This window comes from Schistocerca nitens, chromosome 1 (genome assembly GCF_023898315.1).
Source record: "Schistocerca nitens isolate TAMUIC-IGC-003100 chromosome 1, iqSchNite1.1, whole genome shotgun sequence".
NCBI classification, from domain to species: domain Eukaryota; kingdom Metazoa; phylum Arthropoda; class Insecta; order Orthoptera; family Acrididae; genus Schistocerca; species Schistocerca nitens.
In genome coordinates this window covers 430724434-430746137 of record NC_064614.1, presented here as the reverse complement: position 1 = coordinate 430746137, position 21704 = coordinate 430724434, and the positions used below count along the sequence as shown (strand labels likewise).

At 44.4% G+C, this 21704-nt stretch overlaps 1 protein-coding gene across 1 annotated transcript in view; it reads left to right on the top strand.

Moving 5' to 3' along the window:
* The window catches only part of LOC126250952 (proton-coupled folate transporter-like), an 83370-nt gene extending 66949 nt beyond the window's left edge, over positions 1 to 16421 (top strand). The window contains exons 3-11 of the mRNA XM_049951600.1: positions 5634 to 5912; positions 6089 to 6263; positions 8203 to 8389; positions 8491 to 8638; positions 9835 to 9936; positions 10447 to 10584; positions 10872 to 10955; positions 13275 to 13431; positions 15893 to 16421. Coding sequence (XP_049807557.1) covers positions 5634 to 5912; positions 6089 to 6263; positions 8203 to 8389; positions 8491 to 8638; positions 9835 to 9936; positions 10447 to 10584; positions 10872 to 10955; positions 13275 to 13431; positions 15893 to 15974 — 1352 coding nt within the window. The 3' untranslated portion in view covers positions 15975 to 16421. The remainder of the gene's footprint in view (positions 1 to 5633; positions 5913 to 6088; positions 6264 to 8202; positions 8390 to 8490; positions 8639 to 9834; positions 9937 to 10446; positions 10585 to 10871; positions 10956 to 13274; positions 13432 to 15892) is intronic.
* The last annotated feature ends 5283 nt before the right edge of the window (positions 16422 to 21704 follow it).

The following is a 21704-nucleotide window of genomic DNA, read 5'->3' as shown; positions in this document are numbered from 1 at the left end:
CAGTCTGGTTTAGTGAATTATCAGACTTTATAGCATAAGCCAATACAGCCTTGCAGTGCTGGTACTGCGAACGGCTGTTAGCGAGAGCAAACTATAGTCATTATTTTTCCCTGGGGTATGCATCTCTAGTGTAAGATTAAATGAAGACTATCCTCTTGGGCAAAATATTTCGAAGATAAAATAGTCCCCTCTCAGATCTCCGAGTAGTTCGTACTCAGGGGGATGTCGTCATAAGGAAAAACAAAACCGCTATTCTACGTGTCGGAGAGTAGAATCTTACATCCCTTAATAGGGAAGATTGGTTATAAAATTTAAAAAGGGAAATTGGTAGGCTGAAGATATAATGGAAATTAGTGTAGTCCGGTGGCAGGAGAAACAGAACTTTTAGTCCAGTGAGTACAGGGTTCTAAATAGAAAATGAAATAGAGGTAATGCAGGCGTAAAATTAATAATGAGTAAGAAAATAGGGATCCCAGTAAGTTACTATGAATAGCACAATAAGCGCACTGTCAAAGCCAATATACACTCCTGGAAATGGAAAGAAGAACACATTGACACCGGTGTGTCAGACCCACCATACTTGCTCCGGACACTGCGAGAGGGCTGTACAAGCAATGATCACACGCACGGCACAGCGGACACACCAGGAACCGCGGTGTTGGCCGTCGAATGGCGCTAGCTGCGCAGCATTTGTGCACCGCCGCCGTCAGTGTCAGCCAGTTTGCCGTGGCATACGGAGCTCCATCGCAGTCTTTAACACTGGTAGCATGCCGCGACAGCGTGGACGTGAACCGTATGTGCAGTTGACGGACTTTGAGCGACGGCGTATAGTGGGCATGCGGGAGGCCGGGTGGACGTACCGCCGAATTGCTCAACACGTGGGGCGTGAGGTCTCCACAGTACATCGATGTTGTCGCCAGTGGTCGGCGGAAGGTGCACGTGCCCGTCGACCTGGGACCGGACCGCAGCGACGCACGGATGCACGCCAAGACCGTAGGATCCTACGCAGTGCCGTAGGGGACCGCACCGCCACTTCCCAGCAAATTAGGGACACTGTTGCTCCTGGGGTATCGGCGAGGACCATTCGCAACCGTCTCCATGAAGCTGGGCTACGGTCCCGCACACCGTTAGGCCGTCTTCCGCTCACGCCCCAACATCGTGCAGCCCGCCTCCAGTGGTGTCGCGACAAGCGTGAATGGAGGGACGAATGGAGACGTGTCGTCTTCAGCGATGAGAGTCGCTTCTGCCTTGGTGCCAATGATGGTCGTATGCGTGTTTGGCGCCGTGCAGGTGAGCGCCACAATCAGGACTGCATACGACCGAGGCACACAGGGCCAACACCCGGCATCATGGTGTGGGGAGCGATCTCCTACACTGGCCGTACACCACTGGTGATCGTCGAGGGGACACTGAATAGTGCACGGTACATCCAAACCGTCATCGAACCCATCGTTCTACCATTCCTAGACCGGCAAGGGAACTTGCTGTTCCAACAGGACAATGCACGTCCGCATGTATCCCGTGCCACCCAACGTGCTCTAGAAGGTGTAAGTCAACTACCCTGGCCAGCAAGATCTCCGGATCTGTCCCCCATTGAGCATGTTTGGGACTGGATGAAGCGTCGTCTCACGCGCTCTGCACGTCCAGCACGAACGCTGGTCCAACTGAGGCGCCAGGTGGAAATGGCATGGCAAGCCGTTCCACAGGACTACATCCAGCATCTCTACGATCGTCTCCATGGGAGAATAGCAGCCTGCATTGCTGCGAAAGGTGGATATACACTGTACTAGTGCCGACATTGTGCATGCTCTGTTGCCTGTGTCTATGTGCCTGTGGTTCTGTCAGTGTGATCATGTGATGTATCTGACCCCAGGAATGTGTCAATAAAGTTTCCCCTTCCTGGGACAATGAATTCACGGTGTTCTTATTTCAATTTCCAGGAGTGTAGATATGAAGTCCACACCCAGCACCGTAATGCAAGATTATATGCCATCTAGCTCGGCAGATGACGAAAAGATAGATTAGTCACGTAGTTAATGTAGAGGAAAATTCAGTTGTGATGGGGGACTGGAATCCGACAGTAGGAAAAGTAAGAGAAGGAAAAATAGTAGGAGGATATGGACTAGAGGAAAGGAATTAAAAAGGAAACCATGTGGTAAAATGTTGCAAAGTGTATTACTTAATCATCGTTAACACTTGGTTTACGAATCATCGGTGGAAAAGACGTGGAGACTCAGGAAGATTTCAGGTACTTTATGTATTTGTAAGACGGAGTTTAGGAACATATCCAGGCGCCGATGTGGACTCTGAATAGTTTATATTTGATACAGAAATACAGTTTCAAATATTCAAATTAATTTCTGAAATGCAACTTAGCTGTGAGAGGTACAGATGTACTACTAAAACCAACATATGAAAATTTTTGCCGAAACAATATTGGTACCCGGCTTTGCCTCTCCACTAGAATTATCCTAGAACGCCCTCAGGAGCGACCCAAACTTCCATATGTCACAAAGTTACTTAAATGAATAAAAAATGATGAGAATAAATAGATAATTTGTGATATACAGAAGTTAGGGTAGGTCCGGCACGCTTGCTAGCGCAGCCTCAGTCTTAAGGTGAGCACTCGCGATAGGAAGGAAATCCGGGTTCGAATCTTGATCCAGCAGTAATTCACATATGTTGCTTTAGCTAGAACATTTACGACTATAGCAGTAAAACTGAATTTAAGAAATAAATTTCATAATTTATTGATCATTCAATGTAGATTAAAACTGAACAAATTGTAAAAATCTAAGAAACTAAGGAGGCGGGACGAGAATAAGTTGAAAGAGCCAAAGATTGTTGAGAGTTTCAGAGTGAACATTAGGCAACGACGGCCTTAAAGAAGGGAAGTAAATCCTGTAGAAGACGAATGGACAGAGATAAAATATTGAAGGCAGAGGAGGATCAAATGGTAAACGAAAAGGTCTAGTTAAAATCCTTGGATATCACAGGAGACATCGAATTTAATTCATGAAAATATAAAAACGCAGCAAATGAAGCAGGCGCAAGGGAATATAGACGACTAAAAATGAGATTGTCAGAAATGCAAAATGACTAAACAGGATTGGCTAGGGGACAAATGAAAGGCTATCAAATATATCTATCTATGGGAGAGATACAACCCATAGGGAAATTAAAGAGCATTTGTCGAAAATAGGAGCAACTGAATGAGTATAAGGAGCTCGGATGGAAAACCAGTACTAACCAAACAATGTACAAGCTCGAAGGTAAAAGGACTATACAGAGGGACTGTACAACAGAAATGAACTCGAAGGAAATATTGTAGAAAGGGAAGAGGACGCAAAAAGAATTGAAATGGGAGATTTGATAATTGGAGAAGAACTTGACAGAGCTCTGAGAGATCTAAACAGAATCAAAGTACCTGAAGGCAGATAGAATTCAGTCAGAAGTACTAATGTCTTTGGGAGAGGAGCCCATCAAAAACATTCCACCTATTGTGCAAGATGTATGTGGCAGGCGGTATACCGTCTGACCGCAATAAGAATGGACTAACTCCAGTTTCTAAGAGAGCAGATGAAAACAGATGTAAATATTAGCGAACTATCAGTTTGATCAGTTATGATTGTAAGATATCGGCACGAATTATTTGCAGAAGACTGGAAACATTTGTAGAAGCCAACTTCGGGGAAGATAACTATAGATTCTTTTGAAATGTAGAAACATGCGAGGTGATATTAACCCATCGACTTCTCTTCGAGCAAAGATTCAGCAAAGGCAAAATACAGGAAGCTAAAGACTATTTACAGCTGATACAAGAACCAGAGGGTAGTTATAAGTGAGGCACTGATTGAGGTGGGGTTGAGACAGGGTTGAGGCCTTTGCCCGATGTTATTCAGTCTGAACATTGAGTTAGCGGTAAAGGAATCCTAAGGGATTTTTTTAGAGGGAATTAAAGTTCAGGCAGAAGACGTAAAAACACCGAGGAATGCCGATGACGTTGTAATTATTGGAAAAGCTATTGAATGGAATGGACAGTGTCTTGAAAAAAAGGAATAAGTTGAACATGAATAAAAGCAAAATAAGGGTAATCGAATCTGGTCGAATTAAATCAGACGATGCTGAATACATTAGAGAAGAAACGAAACACTAAAAGCAGTAAGAGTGTTATGCTATTTGGGTAGTAAAATAACTGATGACGGCTGAAGTAGATGGTTCAAATGGCTCTGAGCACTATGGGACTTAACATCTGTGGTCATCAGTCCCCTAGAACTTAGAACTACTTAAACCTAACTAACCTAAGGATATCACACACATCCATGCCCGAGGCAGGATTCGAACCTGCGACCGTAGCAGTCGCGCGGTTCCGGACTGAGCGCCTGAACCGCTAGACCACCGCGGCCGGCGGCTGAAGTAGAGAGGATATAAAGTGTAGACTGGGAGTTGCGAGGAAAGCGTTTCAGAAGAAGAGAACTTTGTTAACAGTGATTGTACTAGTAGATTAAAATGTTGGGAAGTCTTTGATGGAGGTATTTATCTGGAGTAGCCATGTATGGAAGTGAAACGTGGGCGATAAACAGTTCCGATCAGAATAGAATAGAAGCTTTTCAGATGTGTTGCTACAGACGAACGATGAAGATTCGATGAGTAGATCGTGTATGTAATGGAGGAGTACTGAACAGAACTGGGGAGAAAAGAAATTTGTGGCATAGTTTGACTAAGAAACGGGATCATTTGATACGGCGTATTCTGAGAAATCGACAGATCACCAGTTTAGTATTGGAGGGCAGTGTGTTTGTATGTGAGAGAAGGGGGGGGAGGGGGAATTTGCGACGGGGCCAAGAAATGAATACAGTCAGCAGGCTCAAAAGGATGTAAATTGCAGAAGTTATTCTGATATGAGGAGGCTTACACAGGAGAGCTCCATAAAGCTAGTATTTTGACTGAAGACCACAACAACAACAGCAAGCAGCACTTTGAAATGAAAGCCTTTACTAAGCAGATATTAATACTGTGGGTAGTCATAAAGTTTTAGTAATCATCTTGAAGAAATCAAGCTGTTACACCTTCACATTCACGCTGCAGTGCGACAAATTTTACGCAAATATGATTGACTTGGTGGAGACTTTGGTTGGTGAAGCCTGTATTTTGGCCGTCAGGAACCGATACGCCTTAAAACCACCTCTTCGCCATTTTGGAAAGACCTGCTATGCAATGCTTTCTTCTTCCGAGGTAACAGGAAGACGTTGCTGAATGCCACGTCAGGAGAATTTTAGGTCGAGGTCAAATTCAAAATTCCAGACAATCAGCATGTGTGTCCGTGTGCGGTGCAGACTTAGTTCGAGCTTGGCTGTGCACCCAAACACACTCTTTGACGGCTTACCGAAATGCTTCGTATTCACGGCCTCCCGTAAAATCGTGAGTAGATTCCGGAAGTACCCTCTGTGACGGTTTTCCCTTTACATACGTAATCTGTCACCTCACCGTGGCAGTCCCCAAAACACTCGGCATCGCTTTTGTCGAGGATAGTTGGGTCTCTGCCTTTCTCAATGGCCACAAGTCTCTTTAATTCCTTGTCTCGGGCTCACGGTTATATACTCAGCAATTCAGGCAAGTGCGTCGTGTTGCAGTAAAGTGGTGGCGCATCCGCCCGACGGTGGAGCCGCTGGTGGTGCTCTTCATGTTCTCCTACGTGACGACACACTTGGTGGTCAGCGGGCTCTTCCTGGATCGCGTGTGCGGCTCCAGCGACCCCGACGTGTGCACCAACGAGCACCGCGCCTACTCCAGCACGCTCACCACCTGGAAAGGCATCATCGAGGCAGTCGTGCCAGCCGCTGTGTCACTCTTCATCGGCAGCTGGAGCGACAAGTTTGGACGGCGTCCCATCTTCATCTGGTCGTTTGCCGGTATGTCCAGAGTAGTTGTCTCTCACTATTCAAACATGTTTTCCAAACTGGCATTACTTCACAGTTTACGCCCACTGCAGTCACTAATACATTAAGAGCTGTCATGAATAATCTAACCCTGAACAACGTCATGCTAATGATAGCGAACGATTCTACAAATTACCCTTTTCCTTCAGGGAACGCCATCAGCTATGGCTTGTTCTCTGGGCTGTCTGCGATTCCAGACCTAGCGCCAGAGTGGTTGCTGATGCCGTCCATAGTGGCCACCTTCAGTGGCGGCATGATGAACCTCATGGCTGTTGCCAATGTCTACATTGCTGACATCAGCCCTGTGGGGCAGAAGGAGCTCAGGTAGGTGCTCATTGTTTAATACGTATTATACTCATTTAGATGAGGCTATTAATGGAGTGGGTGCAACTTGAGATCGAATTAATTTTTTTCGTCTCTGTCAGTGTTACCGTACTGAAAAAGACCATTGACAACCTATACTTAGAGGAATACATTAGTTGAGGTATCTAGGCATGATGATATTCTACTCTAACTTAATTAGGAGGTCGAGAATGTTGAATGGATATCTTCGAGATTTCTCTTTGCTCATAAGCCAGTAATAGAAACTAAACTCAGGTATTAGTTCGTAAGTAAGCACTTTACAGATAAGCAAAGAATCGTCACCCTGTTTACAGATAAACGATTTGATTCATTCCTAATCGCGAAATCGGCGTTTCGAAAATTCTAACAGTGAAACTCTCTCTTGCTGTTTTCAGCGATGTATGTAAGTTCCTCCAAGTGTGACGTGTCCTCTATTGACATCAGCAGGAGAGTCGCCTCTTCACTCCGAGGCTTACAGCATCTGCCTGTGTGCTTCCTACAACGAATCCCCGCGCCCGTTACAAAAGCAATGCCTCCCACTACACGAGTCATAAAGCTGACAGTCAATGGCCAGCAGTACATACTACGCAGAGAACACTGTTTCAGAGCAGTCTAAAACTCCCCCTACGATTGAGTCAACTTCACTTCTCTGCTTTCTGGGAGGAAACGTTGCTCATTGCCTCTCGTGAGAAGATCTGCGATGGTTCAGCTCGCATCCGCCGTTTGTGACCTCTGCGCATTGCTTTGCACTAAAAGCATGTGTCCCTGTCTTGGAAGATGCTATCGCTCTTCACAGCCATCTTCCAGCGACTGGCTGTTTTCCCTGATTTGTTTGGCGGCATTAGTGCGTCTCGCGTTCCCTCATCAGCCTCGCCATGGGGAGGCCGCCATCTGGGCTGTAAAATCGCTGCCTCTGCTCTGTTCCCTTTAGAGCAGTCAAACACCCATCTCAGTTGAACACGACGGCGAATTTTCTAACCAGCCTTCTGCCAACCACTGCTGTCACAGGAACGCGAAACAGTCACGGCACACGGCCGCCAGCATCCAGCTCATAGTAACTCGCAGGCGTACATCACTACAGCAAATGTTAATACTTGGTGTTATCCAGTGTCAGTCAAAGAAATGATCAATTAACTAGGGACCCATAGTTAATGGCAATCTCATATCGAGTAAAATATGCAAGCTAACTGGTATAATATTACACATATGGAGACAAAATGTTGCTAACTTACACTTGTAAAATAAATATTATACCATATATAAAGCTACAATATTTGACGCTTCTGACATAATGGCTGGCCATTACTTGTAGTCTATTGTTTTGGTAAAGTCGATGGAAGCCGACTGATTTAGAAATTATTTATCTAAGGTCCAGTATGTAATATTGTATTAAGTCTATGGAACTAATCTCCCATTATTAAACCGAAACATTCTCTATGGATCGCCTGGAGACACTATGGTCGTATTGTCATAATAATGTCAAAGTCAGCGTTAGTTGCTCATCAATGTAATTGAGTACTATGTAGTATCTTAGGCTGATTGTAAGCAAATGCACGTAACGACACCGGTATGGCATAAAAGCACCATAAGGTCTGATATGATAAACCAACGGAACTGACGATCATACTGATAAGATTGAGAATCCAGCTTCAGTTGTAAATTTATCACACACTATTTCTCGAACACGACTCGACAAACCAGATGGCCTGTAGCAAACTAGTCGTGTTAATAAAAATATCATTTACACTGGAAGTGGCGTGCAACCGTGTTAACTAAGACCTCATGCGAATACAAACTATAGCAGTGGCACAGGCGGAATTGTGATCTAGGTGTAATGGGCCGGAAACCGGCATTTCCATCGCAGAGCTAGTAGAGCCTTCTGAGTGGATCTCTTCTGACGTCGAGAATGTGCTGCTTGCAGACTGGGCATCCTGGACGCCTCGATGTACTCGGCCCAGATGGTGGCGTCGGGGCTGTCCTCGCCGCTGTACTCGGCCCTCAACTACCACGGGATGTTCGCGCTGGCCGCCGGCCTCATGTTGCTCTGTCTGCTCTACTCCATCTTCCTGCTGCAGGAGACAACTGCGCCCTACACGCCGCCTCAAGACGTGAGTTGCTGGCCTCGAGATGAACCCAACTCCCACTGTAAGTCATACGAAATTGCAACAGGTTTACCGAAAACTGACGTAAACGTGTTTCATGTGCTCAGGAGAGCTGTGGCTGCTGCAAGGGGATCTTCCGCCCCCAGCTGGTGCGCGACGCGCTCAAGACGTCCCTGATGAAGCGGCCTCACCACGGGCGCTCAGCCATCCTCATCGTCATCTTCGTGGTCGTCACTGGTGTCCTCATCTCCCAAGGTACGGCCAATCGACGCATTCGCCATCGAAAGAAACCTACGAACCCGTTTTTGTTACAGTAATATTGGTTCTGAATGCGAAAAAAAAAAAAAAAAAATGGATCTGAGCACTATGGGACATAACTTCTGAGGTCATCAGTCCCCTAGAACTTAGAACTACTTAAACCTAACTAACCTAAGGACATCACACACATCCATGCCCGAGGCAGGATTCGAACCTGTGACCGTAGTAGCAACGCGGTTCCGGACTGAAGCGCCTAGAACCGCTCGGCCACGCCGGCCGACTGAAAGCGAACAACATCGAAGAGAATTTCCATATGGCTTTTCAGTTAATTTTTCCAGATAATTTCAAGCTCGATTCAGCAGATACGCACCAAGTCTACCTTACTGCAGAAAATTGTTTGAGACGTTAAGCGTTGCGACCTTGTAGACATCTATGTAGGGATACATAGATGTCTACAAGGTCGCAACGCTGAAGTTCTTCTTCACAAGGGAATAACGTTTAGAGAATATAGTATTGCCGGTCGAAGTGGCCGTGAGGTTCTAGGCGCTACAGTCCGGAGCGGAGCGACCGCAACGGTCGCAGGTTCGAATCCTGCCTCGGGCATGGATGTGTGTGATGTCCTTAGGTTTAATTAGTTCTAAGTTCTAGGCGACTGATGAGCTCAGAAATTAAGTCGCATAGTGCTCGGAGCCATTTGAACCAATATAGTATTTCGTGACAGCGATCATCATGCAGTCGGAAAAAAATGCAGAAAGTAGCGTTCTTTGTAATAAAATTCCTTAAGATCGTCTCGAATCAACTCATTGGAATCTCTTCTTCTGAAGGATGTAGCACTTCCCTAACTATGCTTACTGTTACCTCGTTATCTCTTGACGGATAATTTCTTGTGCGTCTCTTCTCTTGCTTTCCATCCATCAGATTCCAAGGAGTGGTTTATTTTGTTTAACTATGAATTAGTGTAGAATATAGAGGCAGGTGACTGAACACAATCACTAACTTTTTCGGTCACTTGCTTTCGTGTTAGCAGGGTAAACAGCTATTCAAATTATTTACAACACTTTAACATTGCGATTTAGTAATATTAAAGAAAAGATTAATTATACAGAGACGTTTAATTAACCTAGCCTAGAAACTCGTGTAGGAAGCAACATCGTATAAAATACGAATCGTAATACTGTGTTATATGTTTTCAGGAGAAGGCGTAGCCAACTACCAGTTCGTGAACGCCAAATTCCATTGGACGATAGACCAGAACCTTCTGTATGGATTCTTCAACAATGGCACCACTGCTGTAGGTGAGGCACTACGCATTACTTCTGCTTCCACCTACGTCCTGAAGTATTTGCTATTCATTTAAGAGAAGTGTAAATACAGTTAACTTTAAAACTACTTCAGTTGACATAATCGTAGATTGATCTGGAAATAGTTTTTTCTCTCACTGTGCTCAGAGCCATACGATGTGCAACCGCAACTGGGCATCCAGCAATTACATGGGAATTTCTTCGTATCTTGTGCAGTTCACAGGTTCTGCTTAGTAATAGCGTCCGGTTTTGTTTTCAACTTAATGAGTATTATTTTATAGTGTTAAGATAAGTTGAGTAAAAGTCTTGTGAATTAGAAACATATTTCCAGTTTTGTTGCTAGTTGCTGTAGAACAGATTGTCTTTCAATAAGATTATACATATTCGGCGTTCTTAGATTCCAATTACGAATACCAGGCAATGATCGACATACATTTACACTGGTTCACTCGATCGATGAACAAGTGAGTTACTGTTTCAACAACACACGTTCCATCTTTGCAGGAACCTTGGTGGGCGTGATGGTGTTCGTGCGGTGGCTCAAGTTGGGCGACGGCTGGATAGCCCTCATCACCTTCTCCTGCAAGATCGCTGCCTCCATAATTTATGCCATATCACCAGAGTCCTGGTTTATGTTTCTGGGTAAGTTGTCAACTATCCCGCGACGTTTTATTGGCTATGGCTTGTTATCATTTACATCAACCACTTTCCCGACTCCTAGCCTATATTATTCCAATGTTTACGCCATGAAGCTTCCTCCTCTATGTTGCAAGCTTTATATGTTTTTTGTGTTTCTTTGTACGAGTATTATTATACAGAGTATATTCAGAGGAAGCATCGTGCAGCTGTATTCTTCGCCATGGCCACCACTCCGCCAGTCCGGCGCTACAGGTCTCCCGCGAATGAAATGTGTTCTGATTTGTTTGCAGGCGGAGCCATCAGTTGCTTCGGAGCCTTGATCTGGGTTCTGGCCAGGGCGATGCTGACGAGGCTGGTCGCTAAGGACGAGATAGGTGAGTGCAGCTCAGAAACACTCTCCTTTATAGCAGTGGATTACAGTGTACTGCTTAACGTTAGAACACCATGGCAACAAGAGCGAAAAACCAGAGAGATGATAACTTTCTATGAATTCGAATCTGGAGCATATGTAGGCTGTTACGGAAGCTGCAAAGTCTGAACAGACAAATGTAATGCAAGAAACTAGGCCTAGTAGTACCTTGGGAGTTGTAATGAAAACAAAATAATGATATATTGCCAGACGAATATAGGGTAATATGAACAGCAATAGAAGACAGTATATCAGGATCAGGATTAGGACTTTTTCATTATAGGAATGTAGGACAACGAAGACGTTACAGTGAAAAATTCAGCGATATCGCTATTCTCATCAAAATCGAAACCGAAAGAATGCGAACGACTACAGTTGAGATATACATCCCAACATTCCTAGCAGAATATGACGAGATGAAGAGAACACATGAGAGAATTGAACGCGTAACTTAGTATGCAGTTATGAGAAGAATTATTAATAACCATAGCGTATTGGAACTATGTAGTACAGGAAAACAATTATGTTATGAGAGAATAGGAGCTCCTTAATAGGAAAGAGGCAGGAGAAGGATTCCTTGAATTGTGCAGTAAATTCCAGCGAATAATATCGAATACGCCATTCGAAAATCTCAGGAGGAGGAGGAGGAGGTGTACTTGCAAAAGCCTAGAAGACGCAAAGAGATACCAGCTGTACTACATCATGATGTGACACAGATTTCAAAATCAGATGTTGTAGTGTAAGGCATACCCAGGAGTAGGCATCGACTCAGATCGTAAGTTAGTGCGAGGAGAGGTAACACATCTTAAGAAGTCCTCTAGTATGAGACATGTATCTTATTTGGAGAAAGAAATTTCTGTGATGTACTTCTGGAGTGCAGAGTTTTATTGAAGTGAATCGTGATCTGTAGGACAACAGCAAAAGAAGAGATCGAAGCATTTCAGACGTAATGCTACAGAAGGATGCAGCATGTTAAGTGTACTAATAAGATAAGACTTGAGGAGGCTCTTAGCAGTACCGGCAATGATTTGTGAAAAACTGTAGCCATCAGGGGCGTATGGATGATAGGACAAGTGCTAGCACATTTTACTAGAGGACGCCGTAGAGAGTAATAATTTCACTGAGAGCCAATGTTGATAAGATGTACAACAAATAACTTATGATATTGAATGTAAGTGCACCTCTGAAAAGAAGACAATGCCACAGAAGAAGATATCATGGAGAGATCCATCAAATCAAAGTCTGATGCCGAAAAGCATAGTAACGAACAATTCTCTGCCGAGAATTACAGTTTGCCATAAAAAATGTTATCTGTAATGACTGATTCTAATTTGATATGTCGAAAATTTTGACCAACTATAAATGGGAAAAACGTAAATAATCTGGAAATGTAAGAAGGAAATAAGCATTTTACGAAGAGGAATCTACTTGGAGTCACGAAGGTGCGAGACAGAAAACACCATCAAGTGTGTTAAAAGAACAATTGTATTCCAGTGAATGAAGAATTGTTTGTACAGAAATTTATACTTGGTTAGTTTTTCAATTCGTCTAAAAAACTGTCAAAATATGGCTTCAACCTTTTACTTATTTTTTTTATAACCGTAATGAGAGGGTACAGACACTGAGTAACATAATTCTTGGTAGGGTGCACTTCATACATTGCATGTATGAAATATTAATGTGAAATGTAATGGAAGAATGAGGTACCTTCGCAAAATACCCTTCGAGGCGTTCGACTGCCTCTGTGTTATTAGTACTCGCTTATCTAATATGGACACCTTGAATGTGGTCAAAACGTTGGAAGAATTTACAGTGGTACACGGCAACACGACTAGTATAGCCAGGAAACCTTCTTTTCGATATTGGTGTTTCCTTCACTATTAATGTCGAACGCCACTGTTACATTTATGCCAAAAGTGATAGCCGAATTCCTCGTCTTTTCAGATAGATGCCACAGCCAGAACGGATCATAGAAAGATGTAGCGATGAAGGTTCACTCAACCTTTAATCAAAAATTCTGCAAAAATGTTTGAGACCACTACAGAACAGTAACAGTATTATCAGTGTAGTTACTGAACCTTGAGAAATGGCAGACTTTAGTTTAAAATAGGGAATAACCACCAGATCACTTTCGGTGTGGCATATGTTAATACAGAAGATTTCAGTACTACCAAGATTGAGGAACAACTTCCGTATGGTTACTTGTTTGAGGCGCAAGGTGTATATGTGGTTGCAGCATGGAGAGTGTGATGGGCAGCGCCCCGTCCGTTTCGTGTGTCCACAGGCCAGGTGTTCGCGCTGGCGGTCACCCTGGAGGCGTTGACTCCTCTGGCGGGGCCTCCCATCTACAACGCCGTCTTCAAGGCGACCATCGATTACTTCCCTGGAGCCTTCCACCTTTTGTCCGCGGGGATCATGGCACTCGACCTCGCTGTGCTGCTGTGAGTATTCTTACACCAATATATCCTAGTCTACGGTTGTGAGATCACAGGAATAACAACATGTCATACTTTCTGTACTATTCACCTCATGGAACGCACCGTGAAACGGTGACACTTTCAGAGGACGTAACTCCCTAGTCCATCTGTATTCGCCAAGTCAGTGGGGACTTAGTTGTCTTCTGTGGAGTTTCTGGTTTGATTGAAAGAAATGTTTACAAACGTCCTACTAGGCTGAAATGCAATGCTCTTGCACAGTCTTGGTGGACTCCATGTTGGAAGCATTTGTAAGACTCTTGCTTGCAGCTTCATTATGGAACACGATTAGAACAATCATTGAAATGCAGTGCGTGAAAATTAAATTTTGAAGCTGGTTGAACAGCCACAGATATATATATTGTAGTAACAACCGCCTATCTCATGCTTGGCATTGTCATTCCACTGACAGAGTTAAGCGTCTCATCATTGCAGACGACGCTAAGTTCTTCGCTTGCGTATAACCTTGTTCATAGTTGTGTAACTCTAATCTTGTTTCATTCATTGCGTAAGTCGTTAGAGGGGATGGTAGTGCGTCGGGAACTGTGTGTATCTCTACGGGTTGACGACCCTCAGTGCTCCGCCAGAAAGCGAAGAGGAACCTTTTAACAAGAAAGTGTATGCGAATACGAACGATGATAAGGTGCGTCAGTCATAGCAGATGAAAGGGAGACTAGTGTTTATCGTCTTGCCTGCAACGGCCAGTAGTAATTTGTTTTTGGTTGCGGCCAACGTTTGCCAGCTGACAGTACTGCGTGAGGTAGCCATGCTTGTCTTCCGCGTTATCTTCTTGTGGTTTACTCTATTTATAGAGATGATGATGATGACAGTGGCCAGTCTGGGAGCCTGGCCTGCGTGGAGCCCAGCCACCTGGCGCAAGCCTATGTAGCTGAAACCGCTCAGACGATAGACACCTACAGCAAGACGAGAAGTTCGAAAAAAGTCAAAACATACATTTGGCTCATCAGTAGGTCAGGGACAGAGTCTTGAACTAATTGTCAACTTTCAAACTTTAGATTCATTTATCTGCATGTCAGGTACTAATAGAGAAAGCTAGTCTATGAGACATCGGGGAAGTGTTGCCGACAGATAGGACTACGAATGTCGAATTATACTAAATAGCACCACCTCCTTTAAAAAGTTAAATAATTTGTAGATTTTACTCTGGGATGGGATACTGATGACGCGGAGTAACGGTACAGTTATGTATAACATGCACATTATTCTGTAACTGGTGCAGGACGAATATATGTCTAAGTTCGCGGTAAAGCAGGCTTGTTTTCTCACATGCAAAAGATCCTGAAGGTGCCGAGTGGCATCCTGCGATAGACGGTCCCAGTTATCTTGTACCTCTTGGTGCAATGCGGTAAATATTCTGGCAGGCTCTGGAAAACGTGTGTTCCTATTTCGTCGTGTTCTATAACTGTTCAGTTGGTGAGAGATCTGGTGATCTTGCAGGTCAGGACAGTTGTAGGACACCAAAAAGAGCACGTTGCGTCACAGTATCCGTATGTTGACGTGCGTTTTATTGCTGAAGAAGCACGTCGCATTCCTGTCCAAGAAACAGCAGGCTGTAAATGTAACGGGCACTGGTTACTTTAGCGTGCAGAAACACGAAATGTGACTGTCAGTTATAACTGACCCACACACGGCACGAATCCTGGGATGGAACCTGTGTGTCGTGGACCAATGCACTCCTGAATACTCAGGCGAACAGGTCCACGTCATACATGTGTATGTCCAACACTCGCCCACACAGCCCACGCCCTTCAGTGAAGACCACAGAGCGCCTTACCACTCTCCAGTCAACTCCTTCACGACTCTGGAGCAGCTACGCTGGGCGGTGTCGTTGTGCCAGTGGTAGCCTGGCCAGAGGCACACTTGATCTTAATTCAACTGCCAGCTGACGTTTCCCACTGGTTTTTCGTGTCACATCCGGTGCAACAGGTGCCTTTATTTCATCCTTGGATGATGTTCAGTCGGCCACAGTTGGTCGCACAGTGCGTCGATCTTTAAGAACGTCCAGAGACTGGTCACAGTTGAAAACTACACACCAGCGTTCAATTGTGCCCAACATTACGGCAATCCATAGGTACGTCCATCCACCTTCCCGTAGGCCCACAATGAGGCTACAAATGAGTGTAGCTGTACTCGTTGGCAGGGCATGTTTCTACCCTAGAACTCACCACAGTTACTGCCTGCAGAGTCGAAACATAGGGTGCACGAACAGTCCTCCTGAGCTCGATACGATCGTCGATGACCGCGGCAGATGTGTCAGTAATATTATAACTCCGTCAGTACGCATGGTGCCTGTAAACAGAGTCCTTGAGGGTGTTGCACGTTTTTGTCCGGCATTGTACATAAACAGATTCATATAGTAGTATGGATGCAGTGGATACGAGAGTTTAGCGCCTACTTTTTGCTGCAGGTCTGCGGTTTACCTGAACCGCGGAGCGAAGAAGGAGGGTCAGCAGCGGCAGGAAGAGGAGGAGACCCCGCCGCCCGCGTGAGGAGCGCGGCCTGCTGCCGGCCCGCCTCTCTGCCCGCTGCCTCCTCCTGAATCTCGCGGCCTGTTCCTGTCCGGGGCGCTCACAGCAGGCTCTCTTCGTTGCTCGGAGACCACAGCTGGGACGGCGATGGTTGCTGTGCAGTGACGCTGCTGGGCCGGCTTACAGATGGCTGCCCGAGTGCGACGTGGCAGAGCCATAACCTCTCTTGTGTTCTGCTGTCTCACAGCCTAACACTCATTTATCCACTGAACGTTTCAGTTTATGTATGTGTGTATTTATAACCATAATTTCTTGTACATATAATCATAATTGATGACGTACAATTACGTATATCTATTTCTTTTTATACAATTATTATTCAGTACAAATGTATTTCACTTAAATCTTCAAACCCATTTTAAGACCGACTAGTTGTTTATTACATAAATCGGTAGATACAACACCAGTTTTTATAGAGATTTACGATTGTACATATGTGTAGAGTATACATAAAATACATGTGACATCTGTATAAATACATCGTTTGATAAAGTTTTTATAAAATATTGCAAAGGATTTACTATTTCCTTTTCATAAAACACCATTTCATACATAAGAAAGAAGTTAGAAATGAGTACTTGCATTAACAGATCATCTCTGTTTTTCAAATTTATCATACAATAAATTTGTTCCCCCATTCTGAATCATACATTACAATCCAGATCTGCACTACTCTGCGAGTCTACAACATCAGCACGTGTTCTTCTCATTTGTGTCAAAAACAGCAGAAAAATTCGTAATTTGTAATACTATGTAGAAATGACTAATCCTTAACCTGAGAGTACTGACTTACAAATCATGTGGCACTCTTTCGAGGTTTTTACGATGTCACAAAGCACTTCACAAGCGAAGATAGATCAGCAACATCACTGTCGGACGAGAACTCACGGTCCTGCACATCAGAAAACAATGTCGATGTGATTAGTAACCCGCACGCGCATCCGTGGTAACATTACAGTATTAGTCTTGCTTAACAAAACGCAACACTCGTAACACCCACTTAGTATTAGGAACTAGAAGAAACCGAAAATGAACAACAGCGAAATATTAAACCCGCAAAGGAATATACAACGCGAGATAGCCTACGCGCCAGTGATTGTAGCCTATTTGCCCTAAAGAACTCTTAATTGAAAGCTTATTGCAAGATTCCCAATGTGAGGTAGTGTGGGCAAAGGTACCCATTAAGGTATGTCACACACGGTAATAGGCTGGTTTTATAGACCACCTGCGTCTGTGACTGTAGTAGTACCAACGCATTTCCGAGTTCAGTTGCAGAATACCATGAATAAGTTTCCTGATCATGCTGTTGTAATGGTGGTGGTGGTGGGGGTGAGAGTACACATCGACATCTATATAATGCGAGAATCACGCAGTTAAAACTGGTGCCGCAAAACGAATTCTAGTATAATAATCATTTTGAATGTCTTGTCTGAGAATTTCTTGGAGCAGATAAGGCAATTTCTTGGACTTCGTAACAACTATTATTATTATGAGCGTATGGCATTGGTGGGCCAGAGATCTCTAGCGGGGCGGTTCAGCCGCCCCTCCACAAGTTCTTTAGCGCCACTACGTCGACTTGCGAGTGAACGAGGATGAAATGATGATGAAAGACACACAACACCCAGTCATCTCGAGGCAGAGAAAATCCCTGACCCCGCCGGGAATCGAACCCGGGACCCCGTACGCGGGAAGCAAGAACGCTACCGCAAGATCACGAGCCGCGCACTTCGTAACAACTAACAGACCCGAACTCTTCTAGTCAGTTAACGTCAAGTAGGCAGCCATCTGTGATAGCATCAGTGATTATGAGTATTACAAGGAATGTTAAGAAACGTAGGAAAAAGTTTGGTTTGCAAGTGTGACAAGAGACAATTTACAGAGTACCGTATCCAAGCAGTCAACATCTTATAGGCAGCTCTCAGAACGAATATGAGGAAGACAATGTGTAAAGCTCCAAAGCATTCTGGCAGTGTGCTGTTAGTGAATCCGTTTTATGTGAACGGCACCAATTATAGAGCGGCACTGACGGAGTAACGCCGACTGAAAGGTCTGAGGAGAGGCCAGGTTTAAAGAACGCGAAATTGAAATTCGAAAACACTGGTGAGGTTGGTGTGGCACCTGGGAGGTGAAGGCGTCCTACCCCAGTTGGGGTAGATGTAACTGAGCATTCAGCACGTTCCCCAGTAGTCCTAGACTCGTACGGTGTCAAGAATTGTACATCCGATAGTCAACAGTACGGAAAGTTTTGCGGTGCAGCAACTGAACCCTCATAATCCGCAGCAACGTTTTGAATTTGATCTTCGGTTTCTGGCAAGCATCGAAGTTGATGACACGTGGCTGGGCAATATTGTATGCAGTGGCGAGGTATATTTTACACTATAGGTTGCCGTGAATACCCAGAACTGCAGAATTTGAGTTCTGTTCAACGGTGTATTACGCACGAAGAGCCATTGTAGTAGGTGAATGTGACTGTGTGGTGTGGATTCACGAGCACCCCTATTATCGGTCCTTTCGTCTTTGAATAGAATACACCCAGAGGGCTTTTCAGATGTGCCGTAACGTCTGCAGGTTATCGAGATCTCCTTGTACGGTATGCAGTTCCTACTTTGGAAGAGCGCAGCTTAGAGGAAACCACTGTTTTCGTGCAAGGTGCGGGAGCATCTCAAGGCGCTCGCCCAGTGAAAGATTTGCTTAATGCAACCGTGCGCGCTTCGTAGGTTTTTCCAGATGCACCACCTGCAAGATCACCTGATGTCCATGCGACTTCCGTCTGTACCTCGTCTGACGGCCGTTACAGACAGTAACGCGTTGCTGAGATTCCCCCAAAACTGTCGCGAGCAGCTGTTGATCACGCCGATCTGCGGATGCAGTATCTCGCCGATATTTCCGGTGCTCATATTGAACAAATTGTGTAAGCGGCGGTTAATAATTAAACCAATATTATGGCTTTCTCACTCACTTCTTTGATCTTTCAAATCACTCTCCGTTCCTAATCCGTGTGGAAACGTTTCTATACGTCTTTCTTGCATTCACTGCGCCAGATTTGCACTTGCCGTCAAAATTGGGACTAATGTTTTTCCCAGTGTAAATCGGTTAGACATTAACGCATTACGGTGTTTACCACGTTTCGCTGCCATGCAATAATTACAGTCCACACAATGTCTCTGTGAGTCACTGCACTTTCATTATAACCACCCAGTATGGCCAAAGGAAGACTGTGTGGGATGGAAGGATGGAAAAGACCCACCGTGCTTCAGAAGCCGTGTGAGAAACTTGCTGCGAATGCAAAGACAGCTTAATCACAGACTTAAGCAAAGTCTTAGCCTGGTGGACAAACAGAAGGAGAGTGAGGAGAGCGCTTCGAAAAGCATTCAATGAATTTCAGTGTAAAAATTTGCATAACGAGCTAATTAAAATTTGTAAGAAGTTCTGGTCTTACGTAAAGTTGGTAACCGGATCTAAATAATCTATTCAATCGCTCAGTAACTATACTGGCACCAAAACGGAAGATAACACAGAGAAGGTCTAAGTACTGAATTCAGTCTGCCGAAATTGTTTCACCGCGGAAAATGCTCCTTTGAATCACCGTACGGATGTCGAAATGTCATCTATTAAGACAAGCGTTCGCAGAATAAATATTAACTGACAGTGCTCAACACTGGAAAGGCAACTGGGCCGGATGACATTATGACAAAAAATCTGCTCCCCTTACAGCAGTAGTTCGTCGAAGAGCACTGGAGCAATGAAGGGTACCCAGCTATTGTCAAACGTAAAGGTGTTTTCCGCATTCAAAGAAGGTCGTAGAACAGATGCACATAATTATAAGCCTATATGACACCAGTCAGTTGTAGGTTTATCGGACGTGTTTTATTGCCAAGCATTTTGACGATCTTGGAGAAAGAAACCCTCTTCTTTAAAAATCAACAAGAATGCTGCAGATCTTGGATACTCACCTCACTCTGTTCGTCCATGAGATTCAGAATGACAGAGAAACATGCTAAGGCATCATGCCACTTTCCTTCATTTCCGGAAGGTATTCGCTACAGTCCCGCAACGTCGTTTAGTGAACAAGATACGGGCTTACCGAGTGTGGTACCACATTTGTGATTGCATACAGGGCGTCCTTGCAGGTAGAATTAAACACGTCGTTCTTAAGACAGCATAATCGATAGACGTAAAGGTAGTGTCCAGAGTACCCAAAGTCAGTGTTATAGGCCGTTACTCTTGACAATTTGTATTAATTATTTAGTGGATGACTTTGAAGGAGAAGATATTGTTGTCTATAGGAAGGTTGCAACGCCAGAACGCTGTAACGAAGTGAAAGGAGAGCTGCAGAGGATCAACAATTGGCGCAGGGATATGCAGTTACCATGGACGTTAATAAATCTACCGCAGCGCGCAAAAAATAGACGAAGAGATCCACTGCTCTTCGATAACTTTGTAGGTGACATATCACTTGAAGCAATGACTGAAATAAAATTCTTAGGAGTAGCGTCGGTGATTAGTAATCAAAACGTTTTCGCTACTGGATTCGGACCTCACCACCGTTTAAATTTTGAATAAAAGTCATCAGCAGGGGCGGCCGAATATTTTAGGCATATGAAGTCAACCTCATTTAGGCAACGGCCTTGCCAAAGAGGTTGGAACGACGGACAGACGTTCAGGGCACTCTCTTGCCATTATGGTGGGAAACAGTTCGTAGAGGTGGAAGAATCAGCAATGATCAGCTTCATGAAGATGCAGGAGGTAATAGAAACCACTGCATTAAGACACATATTGTGTATCGACGGGACATGTGTCCTGTGACTGAAATGTGTCATGATGAGCCCTCCATTGGCCAAAGATTCCAGACGAGTCTCCCACTCGGATCTGTGGGAGGGGACTGGTAAGTGGGAACTGACCAAGAGAAAAAGATAGAATAACTGACGAAAGGATAACGTTCTACTTATCGGGGCGTGGAATGTCAGAAGTTTCAACGTACTGCAGAAGCCAGAATTGCTAAGACTCAATCTAGATATAGGGATGTCAGTGAAGTGAAATGGAAAGAAGACAACGATTCCTCGTCAGATGAGTATAGGGTAGTCTCAACAGCAGCAGAAGGTACAGCAAAGTGTGACTTAGTGTTAACAGTTCAGTGACAGAAATGTTCTTCTCAGAATCTACAGGAAACTAACACCGACAACGATAGGTCATGCATACATGCTGAGGTCGCAGGCTGAAGACGAAGAGACAGAAAGTATACGAGGATACTGCGCGGATAATTCAGTATGCAAAGGCAGATGAATATCTAACAGTCAGGCGTGATGGAGTGATGTTGTAGGAGAATGAATAGCAGTAAGGATTATGAGAGAATGTGGGTTTGGTACTAGGAGTGAGAGAGGAGAAAAACAAATGGAGTTCTGCAATAAATTTCAGCTAATAATAGCGAATACTCTGTTCAAGAATCACAAGAGGAGAAAGTACACTTCGAGAAGCCGGGAGACACGGGAAGATTGGTGCTAGATTACATCATGGTCCTGTAGATATTACGAAATCAGATACTGAAATTTAAGGCCTACCCAGGAGGAAATATAGACTCGGACTGCAATTTAGTAGTGATGAAGAGTAGGCTAAAGTTCAAGAGACTGGTCAAGAAAAATAATGCACAAGAAATGGAATCGAAAGTGCTATGCAGTAAAGAGATATGCTTGA